The 26,974-nt window shown below is 45.3% G+C and overlaps 1 protein-coding gene across 4 annotated transcripts in view; it reads right to left on the bottom strand.

Moving 5' to 3' along the window:
* Positions 1-26,974, bottom strand: part of PALM2AKAP2 (PALM2 and AKAP2 fusion) — a 228,989-nt gene that overhangs the window by 184,509 nt on the left and 17,506 nt on the right. For all 4 annotated transcript variants that reach the window (XM_035097033.3, XM_035097034.3, XM_035097032.3 and 1 more), the window contains exon 2: positions 8,139-8,219. In XM_035097033.3, coding sequence (XP_034952924.3) covers positions 8,139-8,219 — 81 coding nt within the window. The remainder of the gene's footprint in view (positions 1-8,138; positions 8,220-26,974) is intronic.

Here is a 26,974-nt window from a genome sequence, read left to right as displayed (position 1 = left end):
GCCATTCCTATTCTTTTTAAAGCACATATCAGGTCAACAGGGGGGAGGAGCCGGCTGAGCACCTCAAGCTATTTTTGGGGATGTGCATGTCTCTTGCCACTAGTTTATTCTAGGCTTTTTATCACGGCTAGGGCTAGGACAGGAAGTGTCAGCAATGAATCACTGATGGGAACTGGAGTGCCCTGTAATGAGCAGATACAGACGGATGGAATCAAAAGGCACCGATTAGAAGCACCAGATAAACAGTTTAGCTCATCAAGGAGAGGGATTCAAATCTGCTTCTGTTATTTCCAGGGCTGTTGTGGGGCCAATTATACAAATACCTCAAAACTATAAAACACATGCACAATAACACGACACATTTTTGTCAAATGGCAAAAAACAGCACCCAAACCATCCTACAACTTCCTTTACTCCAATGTTTGTGTACAAATATCTTTAATAACCCTTCAAAGGTTCCTTTGTCTGATTTATGGCATAGTGAAGGCATCCCTAAACTTCAGCCCTCCAGATGTTTTGGACTACAATTCCCATCATCCCTGACCACTGGTCCTCTTAGCTAGGGATCATGGGAGTTGTAGGCCAAAACATCTGGAGGGCCGCAGTTTGGGGATGCCTGGCTTAGTGAGATGAAGATGAAGCATTTATGGTGTCCACAACTAGGGAGGGGCTGGCCCATAAAATCTGGTCCACCTGAATTCTCAGAGGTGACATGACTCAGTCCTCCCCATTTAGTTTCCAGGCAGATGAAAATAAATCTTTTAAAATCTGCCCAGATACACATACTTAAAAGTAATTACAAGCTGAGAGGTGGTGTGAGGATGGCACACTGCCTTAGTTTCCCCTCTCAATTTTTCCCTTTCAAAACTTCAGAAACAGTGTATCCACCCACCACCTGAATGGAAGCAGCACACAACCCCCAGATCTCTTCATAATGGAATCTGTCCGGCTGTGGATTCTGAAGTAGACCACTGATCCAATCTAGGTCATGCGTGATCAGTCCAGATCGAATTAGAGGAATCCTCTGTGAAATCCAAAAAGGGCAGACTCCTCCTTCATCCACTCATAAGATAGCTAAGAACAGTCACACACAAAACCCTTAAAATATTTGTTCCCTTTCATTGCATCCTTTACTCAATAAAGTATTTTCACAACTGCATTATTAAGTGCAGCAAACGCCCATGTCTTTATTTAATCCTACTTCTAGTAAAATTCCAAGCCTTTCTAGCAAATAGTGCTCTGACAAAACCTGTCCTCTAATTTCTAGAAAGCTTTATTCCTCCACATACGGGGGTCCATTTCTTAGCCTCATTCACAGGGCACTTCAGAATATATAATTTCACCAAGTGCTGAGTGAGTTTATTGCAAAGTGGCTGAGTGTGGCGGGTGCTTTTTTCTTTCTATTAAACATTTCTTCAGTGCTTTGCAGCATCTCCGACTGCCCATGTTTCCTGATCTAAGAAAGTCGATGAGGTCTTTCTTTGGCCTTTACCTGTCACGCAGGGAGCTGTGGAGGTTATGAAGTTGATATGTGCAATGATTTTGTTTTTAAGAAAGGCCCTTCCTTTTACCTATTAAAAATAGTTCCACATTGATTTGTTTAAAAGTAAAAATACTTCACTTAAAAAAAATGCAATAAGAGGAGCAAGCCAGCAGTAAATCACAACTGATCAAGTGGAGTTCGCTCTTTCTCAGCAAAAACAGGATCTGCATAGGAGTGTCAGTCGTAATAAGCTCAGCAATTCATCTCTGGTAGGTCTTGCCCACATGATGCACTTGCTGAGACTGAAGGTCCTTGCCTCATCTCAGTTGCCTAAGTCCCCTCCTCTTCAGGGTTTCCCTCCAAGCAACCTGAGACTGTGGCTTTATGAAGCTAACCTCTCCTCTGTCCTTTTCATGCCTCTCCTGGTTCTGGAAGAACAGCAGGGAGGGGAGTCTGCATACCTGCCAAGTTGCTGTCAGAGAAATAAGGGACCGGGCCGGAAATAGCAGACCGGAAGTAGTGCTGTCGCCATTTTGGAACTGGGCGGAGCATGCTCAGAAGTGACTTTTGATGCTGCTTTGCCCAGTTCCAAAATGGCCACCATGCCAGAAGTCGCACTGCAGCCATTTTGGAACTGGGCAGAGCAGCATCAACAGTTGCTTCTGAGCATGCTCCGCCCAGTTCCAAAATGGCCACCGCGCCAGAATAAACCAGGAAAAAACAAAAAAAGCAGGTTTTTTTTCCAGCTAGGAACAGCTGGGAAAACGGGGATTTCCCGGGGAAAACGGGAGACTTGGCAGATATGGGAGTTTGTCACAGCAGGAGTGGGAGACTCCTGTGCCTCTTCACCAGCTGGACTCATCTCTGCCTCTTGGCCTCTCTTCTCTCCTGCTTCAGCTTCTGTCTCTAGATTTCTCTCTGCCACAGACGCTCCTGGCTCATTGAACCCTGTTATCTCTTCAGCTCCCAGCACCTCCTCCTTTCAGTCTTCTCCCTCTTCTCCTTCTGACCTCTCATCATTTTCCCACCACCAATCCCTGTACCCTGAGCCTTCTTTTCTTGGGGGTTCCCCAGCCGGTTCCCCTCTGCATCTAACCAGTCCATGCCACTGCCTTCCTGGGCTGAATGGAAAGCTTGGCTGAGGGTATAATAGAGTTTCAGGAAGTGATGGGCACCCAGAAAGGCTGCAGAATGCAAAAAATAAGATAAATTATTTGTGGAATGAAATAATGAATACTCATAAAATCCTTCAGACGCTTAGAAAGTAAGGTAAGTGCTGTACACTTCACCCATGCCAATTTTACTAAAATACTCCCTTGCTTTTGATAATTTTCAAATGCAATTTCTTTTCTCATTAATTTAAGAACGCTCTACAGCAATAAGAATTTTCCAGCACAGTGTTATTAGGATCCTCTTCAAATAATCAAAATCACCTAGGAGATGCTCCTTTACATCATAGCCTTTTGTAGGTAATTAAGAGGAGTAAAACTAACCAAACAACAAAAAGGATAATTGCTATGTATCCAGTTGAAGGTGGGAGTGAACTGTTCAGAACTCCAGGTAACACAGCACAGAAGCATTGAGTTGCTGCTGTCTATCTGCCCTCAAACACTCACTCAAGTATTCAAAACCCTCATTAATGTATCAGATTTATTTAATCAAACCTATGAAAAATATGCAATAGCATCCCAGTGAAAAATTAACTGCTGCTGAAATACCACTACAATTTAGGGATAAACACTCCTCATTCAACCCAGAAATTATAGCCATAGGACCCTCTGGAGCAGAGTTTGCCCTACAGCGTCAATTACAAAACTACATCTATATGGAGAAATACTAAAAAAGGGGGGATACGGCGTTTTGAAAATGTTCACCAGTCACCACTCAAAGGCTGTCACCAGTCAAAGGCGACTATGGGGCTGTGGCGCTCATCTCACTTTCTGGTGCAACGGGACACCGTGACAGAAACCAGAGCGCATGGAAACATCATTTAACTTCCCACCGCAGTGGTACCTATTTATCTACTTGTGAACTGCTAGGTTGGCAGGAGCTGGGATAGACCAACGGGAGCTCACCCCGCCACAGGGATTCGAACCGCCGACCTTCTGATTGGCAAGCCCAAGAGGCTCAGTGATTTAGACCACAATGCCACCCGCATCCCTTTGGTGCAATCCTCTACACCAGCGTCCACCATACAGATGTTACGAATGTCAACTTCAGCCAGCATGGCCAATTATCAGGGATGATGTGTTGCAGGGGTGATGGGCAACTCAGGAGTGGAAGATTGCAATGCACACTTACCTGGGAGTATGTCCTATTAAGCTCAGTCTGGTTTACTTCTGAGCAGTGTTAGAAACACAAATATATAAGCTAAGCACCAAATGACACCTTAAACCTTGGTTACGGTCGCAACAACAGAATGAGGGCAACTAGGGGGTTGTGCTAGGTGAGCCTTTGGGTCCCTTCCAACACTACAATCCTATGAGCTCAACTACATTGCTTGACTGTAGCTTGCTCTTACAACAATTCACTTGTCCCAGTATGCGAGAAGGAAACACACAGTGGAAATGGAAATGGTATTAACAATGGACTAAGGCAGAGGTTTTTAAACTGAGTTCCATTGGGGTGGCCTGTGGAAAGGGTGCAGCACACCCAAATAGATCTGTACTCATCCCTGCACTTACTTTCCTTGAAATGATGATGGAGGACTAAGATGCCCAGCAAGGGGTCCATGATTAGTGCGGTAGCGCAGGACCATAATACGAACATCTTTCAGCTGCTTCGATGGAGATGTCAGTTGCCAACCTGGAGCCCAGAAATCTCCGCATGGTCACAACTGGACCCATGCCAGTAGCAAAATCGGGAATTTCGAACACTGATTCGAATATAAACTTTCTTTCTATGTATTTTTTTGGGGGTGGTGGTGAGTGGGCTGGAGAATGACATTATACTATTTGGAGAAGTGCAGATTTCAAAAGCTGGCTGTGTTTTGGAGCATGTATTGGTTTGGAAAGCGGTAATTGGGCAACTTCACATTGGAATGTGAACGAATTTCTCATCTATTCCCAGCCAAAGATTCTGTTGAAAGAACTTTTAGTCAAAACTTGGGGTATTTGGGTGGGGCAAATATTTTCCTGAATCTGGCTTACTTTCATTTCAACTTCCGCTGCCTGTTTCAGGGTCTTGGCAGGTGGCAGTCTCCCACTTCCCCATTTCCCAGAATTCCCCAGACTGAGAGCAGAAAGCATTCCCTGCAGTTTGGCTTCACAGTAAGGCTGTGTCACAGAGCATCACTGTGAAGCCAATCAGAGCGAGGGAAATCCTTCCCGCTTTCACCCTAAGGAATCCTGGGAGGGCAAAATGGCAGCCATTAGTTGTCCAAATTCCGAGGAGCGGCATTTGCTACTGGTTTTGCCTCCTCCTCTGAAATTTGCTGAAATGTCACCCTTGACTTCATACCCTGCAGAAATAGTGGGCAAGTTGTCATTTGCCTTATAAAACAAAAGCTCAAAAGAAAGAGGAGAAAAATATTTCCTGGATCTTGTAGTGGTCTGGGTGAAATGGCAACTCCTGTTGCACCATGGAAATGCAATCATGTTATTTCCTGATAGCACAGCAGCCAATATATGCCACCAGGAGGGCTGTAGTGACACTGATGGAGTATTTGCTTAGGCTATAATCAATTACCCAGACAAATTCATTATGCTTAGTTAAAAAAAAAGGGATTGGGGGAGAGCAACAACAAAGGTGCCCAGAAAAATACAGAATGGCCTGATAGAGATTTGCAATGCAATACTACACAGAGGTAAGTCCCGTAGAGTTCAGTGGGGCTTACCCTCAGCGGGGTATAGTATTGCAGACACATCAAATGTATGGAAACAACTTAGTGTGCAACATTACCTGAACTCTGGCACTGCAACAGATTCCAGGTTTTGTTTATGCCGTGAAATTTGACTTAGGTTTACTGTAGTGCAGAGGCTACACTATAGCTCAGGAAGCCTCTGGTTTGATTGTTGCATCTACCAGGAACCTGGTAAGTGGCTTCAGTCAAGTTAGCCTTCGGCTTGCCCATATCTTCCTACATAAATAAAAATGTACGCCGTTCCTGTGGCCACCAGTAGGTGTCTATGCCAACTGCAACATGAGGAACTGTTTAATGGGGTGGGGGCCCTTTGCCCAGAGGTTTAGCAAGCTACTGGGTGAAGTGCCTGCCCCCTCCCTAAATGTACCTGCAAGGGTGGGGAGAGAGGAGAGGAGCTTCACAGAGCAATTTAGCAAACTGATCTATGAAGGAAAAAGCTGTAAGTGATGGGGGGGGAATTGAAAAAGTCACAAGGGGGTGGAAGGAGCAATAATCACGCCTCATATTAAGTTCATTGGCCATGATGCTGCCACAGCATGAGTTGCAAAAGGGTGGGGAGTTGGCAAGGAGAGAAGGTTGGCTTGGTGAACAGGGCAAGCAGGGCAGAGCCCCTAATCTGAAATATGAAAATAATGCTCATAGGGAATAGTGGCTGGTGCCCACTCGACCTATTGGGGCTGCTAGGAGGTCACAGGGGCATGGCCAAGTTGCTATGATTTTCTCCCCGTTCTCCTCCCTTGCAAAGTTCCCACGAATACTTATTGCAACAGTTAGCACTTAACTGAACAGAAAAGTGTCTTTCTTTGGTTCAGAAGCAGTCCCTGCCATCACAGTTGCTTCTCTGCTGGAAGAAAAGTTTTGTGCCCCCACCTGTTCTGATTCTCCTCCTATCATCTTTCTTTTCAAAGAAATAAAGGTAAAGGGGCCCCTGACCATCAGGTCCAGTCGTGTCTGACTCTGGGGTTGCGGCGCTCATCTCGCTGTATAGGCCGAGGGAGCCGGCGTTTGTCCACAGACAGCTTCCGGGTCATGTGGCCAGCATGACAAAGCTGCTTCTGGTGAATCAGAGCAGCGCACGGAAATGCTGTTTACCTTCCCGCCGGAGCGGTCCCTATTTATATACTTGCACTTTGATGTGCTTTCGAACTGCTAGGTGGGCAGGAGCTGGGACCAAGCAACGGGAGCTCACCCCATTGCAGGGATTTGAACCGCCGACCTTCTGATCAGCAAGCCCTAGACTCTGTGGTTTAACCCACAGCGCCACCTGGGTCCCTCCTTTCAAAGAAATAGTAGACACTTAAACATTGCATTTAAGTGTCTCACCTTGGTTCAGAGGGGTCTCTGCTATCCCAATTTCTAGTGTGGCTTCATGCCAAAGAAACTGTATATTATTCAGAAATAAGCACCACTGAATTCTATAGGTCTTGCTCCCTGGTATGTACAGGATTGCAGCCTGAATTGCTTAGTCTTAAAGGTGCCACATGGGCCTGAAATTGAGATCGCATCCATTTCCAGGCCCACAAATAAAATTATCCGTGAAGTAGACCTGATCCACAACATAGGAATCTCCTTCCTTTAGCAGTGCCCTGGATGGAAACTTTCTTCCTGCTCCAGAACAAACACACCTGTGTGGAATTTATGGCATAAAAATACAACACTGCTTGGAGGGAAAAATGCATTGCTAGTCGCAATCTTAGCAGGTGCTGAATGCCTGCCTGCAGCTACCAGCTATTTGAGTGGACATTAGGACACATCACATGTAAGCTTTGCACAAGTCTCTTTCTCTCTTTGTGTATTCATCTACTTGTTTATTTATTTACAATCATATCCTATGCTCCACTTGTGGGGAGATTCCCAGGAAATCCCATCCAATCACTGACCCAGCCGAACCCTGCTAAGCTTTTAACATCCTTACAGCATCAGACTCCCAGCTCAGGCTATGTTTGCTTTCAACAGAAAGGTGTTCAGCATACTGGAGTGTGTAAAGGCAGGAAGATCTCCTGCATGAGGTTAGACACTCCAGCAGCAACTCTCCAGGATCCTTTGGAGATGCCTAGTCCTTCTGCAAGGGAAGCAGGGGCTCCGGCCTGAGCTATGATCCCTCCACAAGGTATATCTGATGTTTTGAAAAATCTGGACTGGTGAGACCCAGGTAAGTGAGGTGGGGAAATTGATCCACATTTATGGATATACCTCCCAAAGTTTCCAATCCATAATCCCTTAATTTCTGGATGTCGAAACAGATTAGACATCTGTCTATATGGCAAGGTGCCAAACACCTATTTCAGATCAATAGATCAGGCAATTTGATACACGGAAGCAAACACACAGGCACACAAAATGTAACGACTAAATACTACAGTAATCGAGAGACAGGAAAACCTAAGCATCTGTAGAGCCGTAAAGCAAACCATTTAAGCAATGCAGCGAACACACCCAAATCCACGTCCATTGCATTTCAGAGGTATAAAACGAAGAATGAATTTGCGGCAATAAAGCTGCGTGCAGCAAATGCCTTCCTCTCCCCACTCCCCACCCCCAGATTCCCCACCTTTCCAATCTCTGCTCTGCTGCCCCATCCTTTTCAGAAACATGGGGCTGTGCAACTGAGAATCTCGCACACAGAAAAGAGACCTGGGGAGGATCTGATTAGCTGGAACAGACAGGCTCTGGCAGAGCAGGCTGCTTCATGTCGGAACAGGCTCTTTGCAGCTCTCCAACGTGTGATCTGCATGTCTAATAACAAAACAAGCTCTGGCCAACCCAGCAGCTCCCCCCAACTCAGCCCCTTACCTTGAAATGCTGCAGCTGAAGTATTTGGTCTTCGAGCTGTTGCCTCTTCCTTTCTATTTCCGTCTGCCTTTTCCTTTTTTCCTTGGCAAAGAGGGTGGGTGGGGGGGAAAAAACAGAAGAGAAATTGCCTGTCAGAGAGAGGTAGAGAGGCTGGAAGGAGCAAGGATTTTCAGATACAAATTTATATGTATATTTTTAGAAAGAGAGAGACAGAAGCAGAGCCTTTGTAGAACAGAAGCCACCAGATACATCTGTGCCACTGTCTCCACATGCCTCACAAAACAGCCAGGCTTTCAGGGAAATAACATGTCAGCTAAGGACTAGCTACTTGTTCGCCGAGGAAGAGAAGATATTTGTCTCCCCTCTCTGTCGCTCTGTCTCTGTCTCTCAGACTCAGCTATGGGAGCAGCAACTGAGAGCAGAGTCCCCCGGGGGGGAAACGGCGGGTACACAACCTAACAACCGAGTTAAAGGCACACAAGCCCTGTTGCGTGTGCATGTGCGTGCGTGCGTGTCCTTATATACCTTGAACACTGCAAAGTATACCCCCCCCCCGGAGCGCAAACAAGTGTCCAGAAAGCTGCCACCCAAAGTATAGGATTACGTAAGAGATTAAAAAGCAAACAAAACAGGGTTAACAGCAAGGCTTGCTTACAAGTATGGTCCTATATTGCCACTTGGCAAACAACCTGCAGAATTCAGGTGGCCCGAGTTTTCACAGGGTTTATTTTGTTTATTTATTTAGGCACAATCCGCACAATACGTTTAAGTGCCATGCCACTTTGAGCAGTCATGGCTACCCCAAAGTATCATCATCATCATCATCATCATCATCATCATCATCATCATCATCATTTATTATTCATACCCCGCCCATCTGGCTGGGTTTTCCCGTCACTTTGTGCAGCTTCCAACAGAAATATTAGAATACACTAATTTCTTAAAGATTAAAAGCTTCCCTAAACAGGCCTGCCTTCAGATGTCCTCTAAAAGTCTGCTAGTTATTTTTCTTTTTGACATCTGGTGGGAGGGAATTCCACAGGGTGGGTGCCACTACCGAGAAGGTCCTCTGCCTGGTTCCCTGTAACTTGGCTTTTCGCAGCAAGGCAACTGCCAGAAGGCCCTCGGCACTGGACCTCAGTGTCCGGGCAGAGCGATGGAGGTGGAGAAACTCCTTCAGGTATACTGGACCGAGGCCGTTTAGGGCTTTAAACGTCAGCACCATCACTTGAATTGTGCTCGGAAATGTACTGGGAGCCAATGCAGGTCTTTCAAGACCGGTGTTATGTGGTATCGGCGGCTGCTCCCAGTCACCAGTCTAGCTGCCTCCTTCTGAATTAATTGTAGTTTCCGGGTCACCTTCAAAGGTAGCCCCACATAGAGTGCATTGCAGTAGTCCAAGCAAGAGATAACTAGAGCATGCACCACTCTGGTGAGACAGTCTGCGGGCAGGTAGGGTCTCTGCCTGCGTACCAGATGGAGCTGATAAACAGCTGCCCTGGATACAGAATCAACCTGCACCTCCATGGACAGCTGTGAGTCCAAAATGACTCCCAGGCTGCACACCTGGTCCTTCAGGGGCACAGTTACCCCATTCAGGACCAGGGAGTCCCCCACACCTGCCCGCTTCCTGTCCCCCACAAACAGTATCATGGGAACTGTAGAAGAAGAAGAAGAAGAGTTTGGATTTGATATCCCGCTTTAGCACTACCCGAAGGAGTCTCAAAGCGGCTAACATTCTCCTTTCCCTTCCTCCCCCACAACAAACACTCTGTGAGGTGAGTGGGGCTGAGAGACTTCAGAGAAGTGTGACTTGCCCAAGGTCACCCAGCAGCTGCATGTGGAGGAGCGGAGACGCAAACCCGGTTCCCCAGATTACGAGTCTACCACTCTTAACCACTACACCACACTGGCTCTCTGTAGATTGTTAAGGGTAATGAAAATTGCTAGGAGGACCCTACTCCTTCACATATACACCCACACCAAGAACTACAATTCCCTTTTGATTGGTAGACGACTCTGAGAATTGCAGCTCTGTGAGGGGAATAGGCTGCAACCTCCCTCAAAGGGCTCCACGCTACAGTTGGGGGAGCCTTCCCCACGTCCCGTTTTTATGGTAGCTGCCATTTTGTTTTTCTCACAACGCCTTTAATCAGATTGCTGTGAGGAAAATGAAATAACGGATGTCAGAAAGCTGCAGAGGCAGATTTAGGGGAGCACGATTGGTTTGGTTGCACTGGGTGCGGACTCTTGGGGATACGGCCAGGGATCCTGCAACTGGAGAACGAGAGGCAGAGGGGTGCCAAATTTTAGCGTCGCACAGGGCACCGCTGAAATTTGAGACCCCAAGATCTGTCCCTGGAAGCTGGCAGTCCTTACAGTTGCAAAAAGTAAAGAATGTGTGCCCACTTCCATGCAAAATTTAATGCCCCCCCAATCACTACCAACCTTGGGGCATCACCTGCACATGGGAGGGGGGCAGACCGCTGGGGGAATTTTGCCCAGCCCTAGGTGCTGTGTCTGTGCTCCATGGCAGAAATATGTGATCAACTTTATTATGAAGACTCCCTGCTTTTTAAAGCTTTGCACTCCAGTTCATGTTTGAAGCCCCCCACCCCAGTGCCTGCAAGGAAAACAGAATTTTGCCATCCCTTATTGAGATTTGACATGGAATAAACAAAAGGATCATGCTTTGGGCTGGACTTTAGGATTAATTTTGGCTGTGAGTCCTGGAAGACCTGCACCCTGCCTTGCAGGCCTTCTTCCACCTGGGTTGGGAGGGTGAGGTCCTGACTGACTCCAGCTACAAAAGCTGAGGCTGCTGAAGAGGTCAGAGACCATCTCTCTTAGTCCGTGAGTCTGAGATGCTACTGACTATGAACCACCATTGGCAGGACTGGCAGCAACAGCAGCAGATATGCTCTGTGCTTGGACAATATTTTATTCTCTTGTTAATTGTGCTGTTTTAAATGTGCATTTTATATTTGACTTCCTTTAGTAACATTTTCTTTTGAAATGTTTCATATTTTTTTGTTAACCTTGCAGTGCGAAATGTGTATTCTGTAGTCGCTGTCCTATATAATGTATTATTTTGAAATCTTTAAGATAATATTTTAGCTTCCTGTTAATTTTGTTGTTTTGAATGTACAATTTATACAGTGGACGCTCAGGTTGCAAACGTGATCCGTGCGGGAGGCACGTTCACAACCCACTGCGTTCGCAACCCGCAGCACCGCGTCTGTGCACGCACGGGTCGCGATTCAGCACTTTAGTGCTTCTGCGCACGCGCAAGCGCCAAAACCCGGAACTACTTCCAGGTTTGGCACAGTGCGCAACCCGAAAACACGCAACCTGAAGCATCTGTAACCCGAGGTACTGACTTTCTTCAGTAATATTTTATTCTGGGTTGTTTTATTTTATGTTTAATGTGTTGTAAACTGCTTTGAGGTTTTTTTTTCTTAATATAAAGCAGTATAGAAGAAATCATCATCCTCATCATCATCAAAAATAATAATCAAGGTGACTTACAGAGACTAAGCAACACCACCACTAAAATAGTGTCTTGAATGTTGGGTTAATGTGAGGTTAAGATACTACCGGTATTACATATTTCTAGTTAGTGCTAGAAAACTCACTGGGAAGAAAGTCCCAGTATGTTCAATGAGGCTTACTCTTTGGCATGTGACTCTGTTTAGGAATGCAACATACGTACTAGGGTTGGTCTCAAAAAACCTCTTGGCCAGCTACCCCTGAGTAAGTGAAAGCATTCAACAAGAATTTACTTGTTGACTGTTCAAACTCTTGGGCAACATTTAAAGAACAGCATACAGTTGTCGTTTTTCTTTTACCCACATTTTTTTTTTTTTGATTAAAACAACAGAAAGCATATAGCAGCAAAAACTAACCACTAAATGAATGTGTTACCTAAGTGGAAAATGGTAGCTGTATAGATGAAGCATAGGTGTTAATTAATAGGTTTATGGAGATACTATAATAAAACATGTTTACTAAATCATCATCAAACAGAATCACATCTGCCATTTCTCCAGAAGTGACTTCATTCAGCATGGTGGAGGCAAGATCCAAAAGGCTTGGCTATATGTGGATTATTTTGTAGGATTCTACAGTGTAAAAAATCCCAACACTTAGCACCCAGTGGTATGATAGGATGCAGTGAAAGCTTCTGGGGAGAAAAAAACAGAGACAAATGGAACAGAAAATGCAGAGTGCACAGCTCAGCCCTTCCTACTTAATTATGTGTTGGTGTGTCTTCCAGCTGTGTCTATCCTGTTGGTAGAATGCAGAGGTGCCCGATTTGATCAGGAGGGGAATTATACTGGGACTTGGGCTGGAGCAGCAGCAATATCAGCAACAGTTCTGTGATGTGGCTGAATACTAGGGACAGAAGGTTCTTCATTCATTTGCTGGATGGTGAGGCTATGTATGTAGTTTCTCTCACTCAGCCAATGGCCATCTGAATCCCTTAGCCAGGGACATTTATTACACTGCTCTGGTCTTTTCAGTGTCTGTAGCATGCAGTGGGCCTTTCCAAAGCATATACTGCACAGTACTGTAGATCCTTTCCTTTTAAGAAAGCTTCACAGCGTTACAGTTTATACTCGGGCTACAGGGAAGAATTTACATTTGGTGCTAACATGAAATAAATACCAGAACACAGCCCAAACAAAGGAAAATTACAGCATGTGGTATTTGTGCTGACAAGGGCAAACAATAACTGCAGTCAAGTGTGCTCAGTAAGGCTTCTACCTTTTAAACACACCTTTCCTCAAATGTGTCACAAATGCAAATATTTACAACGTGCTATTATTTGTATACCTGAAAAACGCAGGTTAAGAGCAGGAGATTCAAATGGCTTTCTCTTAATTTCTTGCTGACTCAGGTTTTGGCTTTGGGGAAAAAAAAACCCTACATGGAACATGCCAGCATCTATTGCTATGAAGAAATCGACCCTACCCGTAACACAATCACAGAGAAACTACTTCTCATTCAACCATCTTATTATAACAGGCATAGGCAACCTTGGCTCTCCAGATGTTTTGGAACTACAACTCCCATGATCCCCAGCTAACAGGGCCAGTGGTCAGGGATCATGGGAGTTGTAGTTCCAAAACAACTGGAGAGCCAAGGTTGCCTATGCCTGATCTTATTCAAGTCTCATCATAATCATCATCATCATTTTTGAAATCACCATTTTATTTTATTTTTCTGTGTTCATATTGTGGTTTGTTCATCTAAGGCACACGTAGCAGCTCATGTTTATTTAAAAACAGTGGCACCTAAGCCTTCTTCAGACATGTGTATTTAGGGTTAACTAAGCATATGAGGGGGGTGACTGTGCCAGCTCTGTGACTCCATCCTTCTCCAATCCATCAGGTCCTCCCTAACAAGAGGGCAGGTGTTGCGGTGTAACCCGGCAACCAAACCCTGTCTTGTGGGTGGGGACATTTGGGTGGCCACAACACCTTATTGGAGGTCCCTCAATGCTGGGTGCAATTAGACCAATGGGATACCAGGGACCTCTATATGAGCCCATGCACGTGTCCCTGAGCATCCTCTTTTGGGCCAGTGCATGGGAACACCCGCCCAACTCTCCCTATATTTAGGGCTTGCACGCATGACCTTGCTATGCCGTCGTGTGTCGTCTGTCGTTGGGACAGGGGCATGGCAGGAATTTCCCCCACTTGGCTGATTGGCTGGTACCACTTGGGTTTCGCCTGCCATGTAGCAAATCATCACAGCTTGTAAGGTTGCGGATAGGCTCTGGTTCAGGTGATAGGGGTGGCAGGATGCCTAGCCATCCCTATACCTTGGGTATTACTCTAAAGGAATCCACGGACTCATGGTTGGTCTTCCCTGTGAGGGGTTGTGCCCAGAGCCTGAGTCCAGAGGACATCTGGGTGGAGGTCACTGCTTGCCACTGTCCCAGGTGTTCACCCAAGGCTGACTTATGGTTGGTGCCCAGAGTCTGCGCTACCTGCAAGGGTGCAGGGAGCTAGTCGAACCAGAGCCTATGCAACCCCTCATTTGATTGTAATCAATAAAGTTGTGGCCTAAATTCTGCCAAAAACCAAACCAAAAATTTGAGTCTTGTCTGAATTTATTTGGGGGTGGTTAAAAGGTCTACACATGCAAATGGACGGCGGCTGCCTGAAGTGGTGAGTCTCCACAAGGAAAGAGGGCTCCCTGCTCAGACAGTCACCCTCCATGAGTTGGAAGGCAATGAAAACATACCCTACAAGTGTCTTGATTTCCCAGGGACAGTCCCGGAATTACAAAAAGCCACCCTGGCTTCTGATTTGATCCTGGAATGTCCCTATCCCCCCCCCACCAATGTTGTCACTGCTGAGCTTGGGGAGGAGAATCAGCTGGGGATTGTCCTGAGCAATGGCTGTGAGGGAGCATCCCCTTGCCTATCCATGGCTACCACCGCTGGCCTCCTCCCTTGGGCAACTCACAGTGGCTGCCGGAGAGCAGGAGAGGAGAAAAAGAAGCTGCTGTTGCTGCCAAGACCAAGCCCCAACTGATGCGCCGGCTCTGAGGGGCAGGCAGAGGGCAGGGCCACTCTGCGTGGGAAGAAAGGGGTTGCTGAGGGGAGCGCAAGGAGTAGGAGCATTGATATATTTTTTAAATGCTTTGTGCACCTGCGTCTAATCTTGCCCCTTTTTAAAAACCATTTATAGGTGTATTTTTGTTAATTTACCAAAGAGTCAGATAACATAACATTTTGATTAAGGGTGTTTTCTCAGGATGGTGGAGTGCATGTGTGTGTGTGTGTGTGTGTGTGTGTGTTGTCCCCTTGGTGTGGAGGTGATGGCACTTGTCCTTCTTCTGATAGGAAATGCTTTGTGGAGGAGACAAAAAAAGGGGGGCGTCAAGAAAGGTCAGTTGGGTGGTGTCAGGGACTGGAATGAAGAGGAAGAGGAATGGCGGAGATTGCCACCTCCCCTTCTCCTGTAGCTGACAGGGAAGAGGGAGGCCATGTTGAATTACAGCCAAATTATGAGGGAGATAACAAGTCAGAGACAGGCGAGCGGCCAAGTTATGAGGTGTTAGAAGAAACAGTGGGGGAGACACAGCAACCAGCGGACAATTCATTAGATAGCACAGATCAGGGGTGGCCAACTCCCAAGAGACTGCGATCTACTGACAGAGTTAAAATCTCAAAGTTGTTGATTTTTTCAGGGAGGAGGTAAAATGTTGAGGGGGAGCCACAGTTGTTCAGCTTCTTTGTGAGGAGCCAATGATCTACCAGTGATCTACCGCAGACGTTCAGTGATCTACCGGTAGGTCACAATCTACCTGTTGGACATGCCTGGCATAGATCCGCTGTCCCCTAGAATACGACGCTCGTTAAGGGTGCAAGAGCAATGGACACAGAGGCATTTGACCTCAGGGGGCCACCATAGGGTCAGATGTTGTTGGGAGAGAGGGAAGGAGGGGGGAGCCACAGTGAGCAACTCCATCATTGTGGAAGGACTGGATTCTTTGTCTTCTGCCGTAATGACTGAATAAATCATAAGTAAGAGCTTTCTTGTTTCCTTCCCTGCTTCTTGAAACCATGGGTGGGGGGAGGGAGAAAAATTCCTCAAGCCTGACAGGTGGGGAGTGAGAAATGTCCCTATTTTCATCTGAGGGATTCTAGAAGGTATATGAGAATGGCAACAGGAATTGGAGCTAGCAGGCTTGTCCCTTGCAGCCCCCTCTCCCCAAATGCGTTTAGTTAAACATAAAAGTGTATCCCTGAAGAGTGCAATACATAGAAATCCCAGGACGCTCCCTTATAATGAGTGAAACCACTGGTTCAGTAGCTCTCCAAGATTTCAGACTGGGTTCTCTCCGAGTCCTGATTGGAGATGCCAAAGGTTGAACCTGTAACCTTCTGCATTCAAAGCAGATGCTCCCTCATGGAGCCTCAGCTGTCATACATACTATATTCCATAGGTATTTTGTTGGAGTTCACAGAATTCCAGTAACAACAACATGGTAAGCATCAAAGAAAGATCTACATTGACTCCCAGTATATTTCCGAGCACAATTCAAAGTGTCGGTGCTGACCTTTAAAGCCCTAAATGGCCTCGGTCCAGTATACCTGAAGGAGCGTCTCCACCTCCATCGCTCTGCCCGGACACTGAGGTCCAGTACCGAGAGCCTTCTGGCGGTTCCCTCATTGCGAAAAGCCAAGTTGCAGGGAACCAGGCAGAGGGCCTCCTCGGTAGTGGCACCCGCCCTGTGGAACGCCCTCCCATCAGATGTCAAAGAAAAAACCAGTTACCAGATTTTTAGAAGGCATCTGAAGGCAGCCCTGTTTAGGGAAGCTTTTAATGTTTAATCGATTATTTTATTTTATTTTTCTGTTGGAAGCCGCCCAGAGTGGCTGGGGAAACCCAGCCAGATGGGCGGGGTATAAATAAAATAATAATAATAATAATAATAATAATAATAATAATAATAATAATAATAATATCAAGTCTCTGACTGGAGTCTCCATTAAATCAATGGCTCTTACTTCTGAGTAAGCATTTGTAGAATTGCACTGTTAATGGGTTCTTTTTTTAAAAAAAATGATTGCTTCACTTATTCACCACATCTACCTCATTCCTGAACATTCGAGCCTTTCCTGTTAGTTTCGTAATAGAGTAAGCGACTGCGATGGAAAAGAAGGACTGCCACTCTTTGCCAACAATGAAGCCTGGTACTGGGAGCTCCTTATAGAATGCGACTCCTCCGAGCATCATCTACAGTTGTAAACAGAGCACAATAGATGCTGCAATGCTGGCAGAGGGAGTCAAAATGAGAAGACGATGAGGCTTTCGTAGCACAGGAGGCGGGTGCAGTGGCGGGGGAACCTTTGACACTCCTCCTCTGGTTACAGGATATCTGTGGGCTCTTCCCATCTTTATTTCTGCAGGCTGTGCTTATTCTATTGACTGTAAATATGAAAATTTATTTTTCTGCCACAGAGTCAAATGAATTAGAACTCTTCTACTTCACAAGACCACAACCCCGAATTTTTCAGTTAAGAAAGAAAATAGTGTTTTTACTTTCTTTTAATGCTGATTTTCACTCTCCAACCCATAAGAAAGAATGAATCCCCAGCTTTGTTAATATAATATAAAGGCGAGCACTTTATTGCTGCTACCTGCCTTACAGGCAAGACTAACATATCCCGGAGACAGATCTAAGTACAGTATCTGTTAAATTTTATGTTTTCAAGAACAGCAGCTATTGCTACTGTCTCCCGACAGCCCTTATTTCAACCTGAAATCTGTTTTGCACCTAGCACACATTAAATCTAATTAAATTTTGCCCAATGTCTCTCCCATGCTCTCTTAGAAATGCTACAAACTGCAGACTTTTGATTTCCAACATCATGCCCTTGCTTTTTCCCCAGTCTCCCATATATTTTTGCTTGACATCCACCCTGAAGACGAGTTCAAGAGAATCTGAAAACTTACTTGCTATTTTGCAATATCTTAGCTGGGTATTATGCTACCCTAGCTTTTAGATTTCCCCCATCACGAAAGACCCAAGGCAGTTCATGTCAATGTAATTAACAGGGCAATTCAGTACAAGGTTACATGGAAGTAAGCACCATTGGGTTTAATGGAGCTTGCTTCTGGGCAGCTTTGTATAGAATTGTTTTTATATAATAGTTCTCAGATGTCCAAGAGTGGGGAACCTTTTTCAGCCAGAGAGGCTTGCTCCCTTGTGGGCAACCTTTCAGAGGCAAAAGTGGGCCAAGCAATGGATGTGGATTTTTACAGTAAAAATAAAATAAAAGGTAAAGGACTCCTGGACGGCTAAGTCCAGTCAAAGGTGACTATGGGGTTGCGGTGCTCATTTCGCTTTCAGCCCAAGGGAGCCAGCATTTATCCACAGACAGCTTTCCAGGTCATGTGGCCAGCATGACTAAACCGCTTCTGGCACAACGGGACACTGTGATGGAAAGCAGAGCGCACGGAAACACCATTTACCTTCCCGCTGGAGCGGTACCTATTTATCTACTTGCACTTTGACATGCTTTCGAACTGCTAGGTTGGCTGGAGCTGGGGCAGAGCAATGGGAGCTCATTCCATTGCAGGGATTCAAACTGCTAACTCTGATTGGCAAGCCCAAGAGGCTCAGTGGTTTACTGCTTTTTAAGTACACTCCAGTCAAGCAAAATGATAGAGGATTCCACACCTTTGTAAGAGCAAAAAGAAACCTAAAAATGCAGCCAAATCAAAGCAAAATCATTGGATTATATCTTTTTTTTAAAGAAACAACAAACTACACACATATTATTATATTTCCACAAATTTCACATAAAATTCCAATACGTAATAATTTTTTATTTTCTTTTATCGACTTCCCAACCCATTTTCTGCAGTGTTTTTCTTATACTATCCTATTGCTGCAAACGATTTCAAATCTTTCAGATAATATCCATAATACAGTAGTCTCTAATTATTTCTGGTGCTCCTAGTTCAAATAAATACTGCTGACGAATTCATCATATTATAATTTTACTTACATAGTCTGAAAAGGGCTTCTGTTCTTCCAAGAAATCATTGGGTTATATCTAAAGTTAGTCTTACTCAGAGTAGACCCACTGAAATTAATAAACCTAATTAGTCATGTCCATTAATTTCAATCGCTCTCTTCTGAGTAGGACTAGCATTGGGTACAGTGCAATTATTCAAACGGCCAGCAGAATAAACATAACATAGGTGCCAAGACATTCTTAATGAGAAGGAATTTGACCAAATCAAGAGATTCTGCCGACTGATCTTTCAAAAACGATCCTTGAGTATAGGTGATTCCACTTCAGCTTAAGTGTCATGAAGTCTAGTTTTTACCAATGTTTGGTAAGTTGTCTCACATACATACCAATGATTTAACCTGACACCATTCAAACACCTTGATCTATACTACTAAAATCAGTCCAGTGAAAACATTTAATATATGTTTTAGGTGTATACCTAATAATATTACAAATGAATGAGACAAGCGTGGCTTTTGAAACATGTGCATTATACAGCTGGGTAAAACAAACCAGACAGCCAAGACTGGTTTCAGTTTCCTGCCTGGGATTGCTTCCATATGATGTGTGATATTGTCCACAAAGTTCCCATTCCGGCACCCATTTTTCTATAACACCAGAGGCATCAACAAAGAATAAGAAAGCTAAATCCACTCTTGCCCTTTGGATCATTATCTTACATCCTGGAAACATAAGATCCAATAATACTCAACATGCTTAATTGCAAATTCTTGGTGAAACGTCTTGGCACACCCAAATGTGGGATGCTTAATTAAAACTCACTCCCGCATTTAAAAACAAACAGACGACATGGCTTTGCTCCCAAAACAATGGAACTTAATGAACCTGCATTGCCGCAGGATGACATTTTCCTTCCAAAACCTTGTTTCACTGGCTCTTTTAGAGAACAAAACCAGTAAAGGTCTCCTAAGAAATCCACGTGGGAGCTTCTGTGGATTCCTGGCGAATAATGATGGACGTTTGAAAGTCTCACACAGATTAAAGAAAACAAACTTGAATCGCTGCTTAAAATTAGCCACCGCCATTTCAAAGGAAATGCAAAGGAATGTGGCTTTAGCCCTGTGGAAATCCACTCACCCCAAATTGGGCAGATGTACAGCCTTCTCCCCTGTGATTTGCAGCGGATAACAGATTTGCACAGCACTGATTGGCTGCTCCGTGTGCTAACTCTCCGCTCTATGGAGCAGGGCTTTGCTTAATATCGATTGACAAGTCACTGTCTTAATCATTAAGCCACTCCTCCTCTTCTGTAAGTCATTAAAAAAACAAAACCCACACGTCTGCATATAAGTTACTGCTTTAAAAAAAAGTACCAAAAATGTGTCATCTCATAACTATGTTATATGCTTGGAAAAACAACTGAACTGCCTTTTTGAAGCATAAGATTATAGGAATCTACATTACACCAGGTAAGACTATTTATCCATTTAGCTCAATATCTTCTACCGTAATTGCCAATAGCTCTCCAGGGTCTTGGACAGGCATCCCCAAACTGCGGCCCTCCAGATGTTTTGGCCTACAACTCCCATGATCCCTAGATAACAGGACCAGTGATCAGGGAAGATGGGAATTGTAGTCCAAAACATCTGGAGGGCCGAAGTTTGGGGATGCCTGGTCTTGGAGATGGGTCTGTCGCCATCCCCTGATACCTGATCCTGACAAAAATTCACCAGCATTTTGGGGCAGATCTCTCCTGGAAAACTGTCTGTGGACAAACGCCGGCTCCCTCGGCATGAAAGTGAGATGAGCGCTGCAACCCCATAGTCACCTTTGACTGCACTTAACCGTCCAGGGGTCTTTTACCTTTTTACCTTTTACCTCCTAATATACACATATCTGTATGCAAACATGCAAGCCTTCCCCTAATATCTGTGTTTTGTACACGTTATTTGGTTGGACAAGATGAACCTTGGGTCCCTTCCAACGCTAAGAGTCCATGGATCACAAAATTTGGAGACGTACGAATTTTCAGTTCACGTGTTGTTTCAGAAAGGTTCTCATTAAAATCTAAATCAAATTCCATGACTGTAAAAGTGTATAGTATTGTGGCCTAAATGTGCACAACTTTGGCTGGATTCTGCCCCTACTGAACTGCTGGGGTGTGTGTTTTTTTCCAGAGAAAAGGGCTTTCACAACCATTAGCAAACAAATACAGTAGTACAAAATGGTAACTATTATTAAAACAGAATAGTAATAGGAGTTTATTTTTTATATGCCGCCCATCTGATTGGGTTGCCCCAGCCATTCTGGGCGGCTCCCAACGAAAAACAGTAAAAACACAATACAACATCAAACACTAAAACCTTCCCTGAACAGGGCTGCCTTCGGGTATCTTTTGAAAATCACATAGCTGTTTATCTGTCTGACATCTGCTGGGAGGGCATTCCATAAATATATATCACAGGGGGTCACCAGTTAGACCAACAGCATTTTAAACAACACTTTGATCAGGGCCGGCGTGTCCATTTAGGCGAACTAGGCAGCTGCCTAGGGCGCCAAAATGGAGGGGGCGCTGGCCAGCCTGCCCGCCGCCCCCCGGTGCTGCCTGTGGCCGCCTCCACCGCAGTGGAGGCAGCCCCAGGCTTGCACTCCCCGTGCAAAGCTCCGGAGGTGCATGGGGAGCGCGAGCCTGGGGCCACCTCGCCGCGCCGCGCCGCTCAGCTGTTTTTTATTTTATTCTTATTCTTATTCTTATTTTTTTTATTTTTATTTTTCTACTTTTTAATTTTTTTCTATTTCCTATTTTTTATTTTTCTACTTTTTATTTTTATTTATTATTTTATATTAGGGGGGGGGCAGATGGTGATCTCACCTAGGGCGCGGGGAAGCCCTAGTACAGGTGCAGTTTCGTGAGTCTCAGTGTATCACAGAAGAAAAGTAGGCGGACTTGTAGTAACACCCAAGCTGCCAAAAGAGAAGACAGTCACAAAGGTTTGTTTAAGAAATGGTTCCAACAGCTGCAGAATGCTTGGGAAGGTTTATGTTGAGGGCTGGAATGCTTTTTATCAGAAATAAAACGTTCAGGAATCACTACTGGGTGTTTATACACTTGTTCTGTGCAGGTACTTCTTTTTGGGGGGAGGGAGGCAGAGAATGACAACATGCTCTGGATATAAATCGCCCCATGTTCAACCTCCAGCTTCTCCATCTGGGCCTAAGATTTTCGTCCTGAAAATCTGGAGTGTTGGTGCCAGTCACTGCAGACATTACTGAACTAGATGGACACGTTGAGCAAAAGATTTCTGCATTGCAGAGGCTTGGTCTAGATGACCCTTGCGGTTCCTTAAAACTGGTATGATTCTATGAGTCAAAAGGAAGTTGTGAATCTTTTCTGATGGATATATATGAAAGAGCAATTTTAGTGCTGAGTGGGCTTGCCTTGCTGGGTTCATTTAGCACTTACAAAAGGAAGATTCTGCTATGCTTTGGGAAACTATAACTATATATGACATAGTAACCCCACTGATACTAATATATTTATATTCCATCCATTCAACTAAGTCTTATGGACCGTTTGAGTAAACTGGGAACAGATTTTGAGCTGCTGGGACACTTATCACTCCTTCTAAGGCTGAACTCAGTCCCAGAGTGTGTCAATAGCTTTGTAGCCAAAGCAGGGCAACCATCAAAAAGAGGGGCATACCTGTATGCCTGAGAGACTCCCAAGGTATGGATGAGTACAAAACTGATAGCGAAACCCAGCCCAGCAGCAAATGAGTGAGGGCAGAAAGCTTGCTGAATTGGCCTTGTGATGCCACAAAATGTCTGGCAACGTAGCTTTGTCACAAAGCCAGTTCAGAGTGAGAGTGATACGTCCTGCCCTCATTCTGTTGTGGTATTGCCACATTAATGAGAGAATGCCACAAGTGGCAGGGACTGAGTGAGGAGCAAGAGGATGCAAACAAACAGAAATGACGCCAAAGTAAAAGATTGGGCAAAGCAGACACTACTTAACTTCCTTCCCCTTCCCCGGTCCCTTTTCATGTTTGCCTACAAACTTTTGTCACAGGCCACATTCACACCATGTTTAAAGTACCACGATACCCCCTTGAAACAGTCGTGGCTTTAGCCCAGGCTGTTAGGCAGAGGGACCTGTTAATATTAAACGGTAAGACAGAGGGAGATCGGCTCAGGGAACTGTGGGGAACTGAACTTTAAGATCTCCTGAGAACCAAACTGTGGAGAACTGAACTTAAGATTGGAGAAATGAGAAACTGAGAGAAACTGAAATTGACAGGTGTGCGCTTCTCTGCTGCTGGTGCAGTACACCAGAGGTGTCATAGGATAGGAAGATAGGAAGAGAGGCCTCAAGAAATTTGCAAAGGTCACACCCCACAAGCCATGCTAGTTCTCCTCACCTCATCTGATCTGAAATATCCAGGGTGCTGATGGAGTGGAAACTCCATGGCTTTCATGGCATCTTGGAGGACACACCCCAAACCACATCCACTTTGGGATTCCCAGAACTCACTGGAAAAGAGCAGGTCCTACATCTGCCCCATCAGGGCTTCCACTCCACCTTAGAAGCTGTGCCCCCAACCTACATCCTTCCCCATCTGATGCTTCTGCAGTGCTTAGGCTGGAAGCAGTTGATAATAAAGCCCCCATGGGGTTTTTACAGCGTCACATTCCAGTGTGCCACATAAAAAAGGCATCACACGCCTCTTTGTTCTCTGTGACTAAAGCTTATATGGCTTAAAGCCACTGAATAGATTTTCATCTTGTCACATTTTCAAGGGGCGGGGGTGGGGACACAGAGAACCGGTTAGCAGTGAATTCTTTTTTTCTTTTAAAGAAAAGTAAAGAAAACCTCTTCTCCCATACAATTCCAATTAAAAATCTGATGGCTCTGTTGTTACCTGAAAAAAGAAGTGTCATCATCATGCGGCTTGAACAGTAAACAACTGCCACCTCAGAAGCGGGGCTGCATTTCCTTGAAGTAACTCTTGGCACATCAGCTTAAGACGAAAAATGTTGTGGAAATGAATGTAATAAAAATAATCTCTTCTGTTTCCAGTGTATCTGAAGAAGTGTGCATGCACACGAAAGCGCATACAAAAATAAAAACTTAGTTGGTCTTTAAGGTGCTACTGAAGGAATTTTTTTATTTTAATAAAAATAAATGAGCCTTTCGGTGACCCATTTTTCTTGACTCTCAGCTATTACAAGCATTACCACAGTGATTCACTGACACCATACGTAAAGGGAGACATTGCGTGCACCAGAACAAAGTATGGTTTGTTGCCATGTGTAGCCGGTGACATGCTGTGTCAGGTGTGGGGAAGCTTCCTAAGCCTGAGGGTCATGATCCCCCAGGGGCAACCTTCCAGAAGTCACACACCAATGGTGGATGTGGCAAAAGGGGGTACAGCCAGGTAGACACCGATCTCCAGCCACACATGCGGGGCTTCTGCTATCTAGGACTCATTTGCTACCCAACAAAGAGAGTAGAAAACCATCTCTCACATCAATAGTTAATTATTGCATACCCTCCAACATTTCTCTGATGAAAATAGGGACGCCCATAATATGGGCACAATTCAAACTCACTAACTGACTTTAGGCAAGCCAATATCTCTCAGCGTCATATCTGCAATACACAGATGATAAGCTTTTGTGAACGTTGCTGAGATACTGATGGATAGCTTGGCTGATTGGCTGTGCCATTTGGGTTTTGCCTGCTGCATAGCAAATCGTCACAACTTGTAAGGTTGCGGATAGGCTCTGGTTCATGCTGATAGGGGTGGAATGAGACCTTATCACCCTATCAAAACCGGTATTCCTCTAAAGCAGGCATCCCCAAACTTTGGCCCTCCAGATGTTTTGGACTACAATTCCCATCTTCCCCGACCACTGGTCCTGTTAGCTAGGGATCATGGGAGTTGTAGGCCAAAACATCTGGAGGGCCGAAGTTCGGGGATGCCTGCTTTAAAGGAATCCATTTGACCAATGGTTGGTATTTCCCAGCGGGTGCCCTATCCAGTGTCTGGGCACATGTGGGGGAATCAGGCCCAGGTGTGAACCTGTATGCTGACTTGTGGGTGCCCTGAGTCAGCTTTGGGAACCAGAGCCTATGCAACCACTCACTTGATTTGTAATCAATAAAGCTGTGGCCTAAATTCTGCCAAAAACCAAACCAAAAATATGAGTCATGTCTGAATTTATTTCTAGGCCTAGGTTCGAGGGTCTCCACATGCAAATGGCGGCGCCACTGTAAGAACAGGATGTTAGACTAGATGGGCCATTGGCCTGCTATGGCTGGCTCTTTTTATGACAAAACTTGGAGACAAATAATCCACACCTTAATCCGGGAGAATTTGCATAAATTATTTTTTTTCAGTCACCCCCATCCATGACCACTGACCATGCTAGCTGGGGCAGATGGGAGTTAAAGTTCAATAACATATGCAGAGCATCACATTGGCTACCCCCGAATTGAGGTCTTCTGAGGTACAGTGGAACCTCGGTTTATGAATTTTCGGTTTACGAACGCCGCGGACCCATCTGGAATGGATTAATCCACTTTCCATTACTTTCAATGGGAAAGTTCGCTTCAGTTTATGAATGCTTCAGTTTATGAACAGACTTCTGGAACCAATTACACCCATGCTTCGGGTTACACCCACGCTTCAGGTTGAGTACTCCGCGGACCCGTCTGGAACGGATTAATCCACTTTCCATTACTTTCAATGGGAAAGTTCGCTTCAGTTTATGAACACTTCAGTTTATGAACAGACTTCCAGAACCAATTGTGTTCATAAACCGAGGTACCACTGTATATCACTGTGGTGATCACCCACCTGCATATATTTTTTTTAAAAAAAATCCACGAACTAAACTGTTGGTAAAAGAACCTTGCGCTTTGTTACTCTTGGCTTTATGCTGCTGGCTCATCTTTCAGTGAGGCAAGGATAAAATAAAAGGGAAAAGAAATGGAGAGGAGGGGGAAGCAGGCAAGATAGTATTTATTATGTGCCTATGACAACCAGAGGCAGCAGAACATAGATCCCGCTTGTGAACACAGCCCAGTGGCTTTCTGAACCTGGAGGTGTGAAGTGGGCCAGATTTCAACAGTTTGGAGGTGAAGACTCACAGCAGCAAGGTGTCAAGGCCCATTCAAGATTATTTAAAAACACACAAACACATAACCCCAGAACAGTATATTGAGAAAAAGCATTAATTAGAGATCATTTTTAATACCTTATAAAAACAAAACAAAGTTAAAGCCGTTCCTTGAAAGTTGAACGAAATCTGTTCCGGAAGTCCGTTTGACTTCCAAAATGTTTGAAAACCAAAGTACGGCTTCTGATTGGCTTCAGGAAGCTCCTGCAGCCAATCAGAAGCCACAGAAGCCCCGTCGGATGTTCGGCTTCCAAAAATAGTTCGCAAACCAGAACACTGACTGGTTCGCAAACCAGAACTGACTGGTTCGCAAACCAGTCAGTTAGTGAGTTGCTGGCTGAAGACAGGGGTGTGAGGCTTCACTCACAATGCACCACACTAGCCCTATTTGGGTGCTTGATCCCTCTCACCTGATAGCACTCATGTGATGGGGAGAGTGGGACTATGTTTGCTGGCCCCAGGCCCCTCAGGCCTCGCCACAGTCCACACACGGGGCTACAGTCTTGCTGTATGCACACAGGACGAGCACAATTTCGAACCCTGATCGTGCGCACTTCAGTGCCTGATGAAATAATACATGCATCCAAGTGTACATGTATTTGCTTCCACATTGATAAGAAGTAAGTGGGTGTGGGGCAGATCCTAAAAGGTAAAGGGTAAAGGGACCCCTGACCATTAGGTCCAGTCGTGACCGACTCTGGGGTTGCGCGCTCATCTCGCATTATTGGCCGAGGGAGCCGGCGTACAGCTTCCAGGTCATGTGGCCAGCATGACAAAGCCGCTTCTGGCAAACCAGAGCAGCACATGGAAACACCGTTTACCTTCCCGCTGTAGCAGTTCCTATTTATCTACTTGCACTTTGACGTGCTTTCGAGGGTGTGGGGCAGATCCTACCACCATGCTACCCAGAGGCAGAGCTTGCTGCTTTGGCACCTGGGGGCAGGGCTAGCTACCTGCGGTGAGCGTCCCAGGGGGCGGGGCGGTGATGTCACCCCCCTCAGGGATGACACCCGGGGCAAACCGCACCCCCGCACCCCCTTCCTCTGCCAGTGATGCCACCCCCCCCTACACATATGCATTCTATGTACAGAAAACATACGGAAATGACTCCACTCTCAATTATGCCAGTTTCTGAGCCAATTTATTGTAT

Source organism: Zootoca vivipara, chromosome 15, assembly GCF_965207765.1.
Source record: "Zootoca vivipara chromosome 15, rZooViv2.hap1.1, whole genome shotgun sequence".
Taxonomy (NCBI): domain Eukaryota; kingdom Metazoa; phylum Chordata; class Lepidosauria; order Squamata; family Lacertidae; genus Zootoca; species Zootoca vivipara.
The sequence above is the reverse complement of the archived record's forward strand: the minus strand, read 5'-3'. Positions and strand labels throughout refer to the sequence as shown.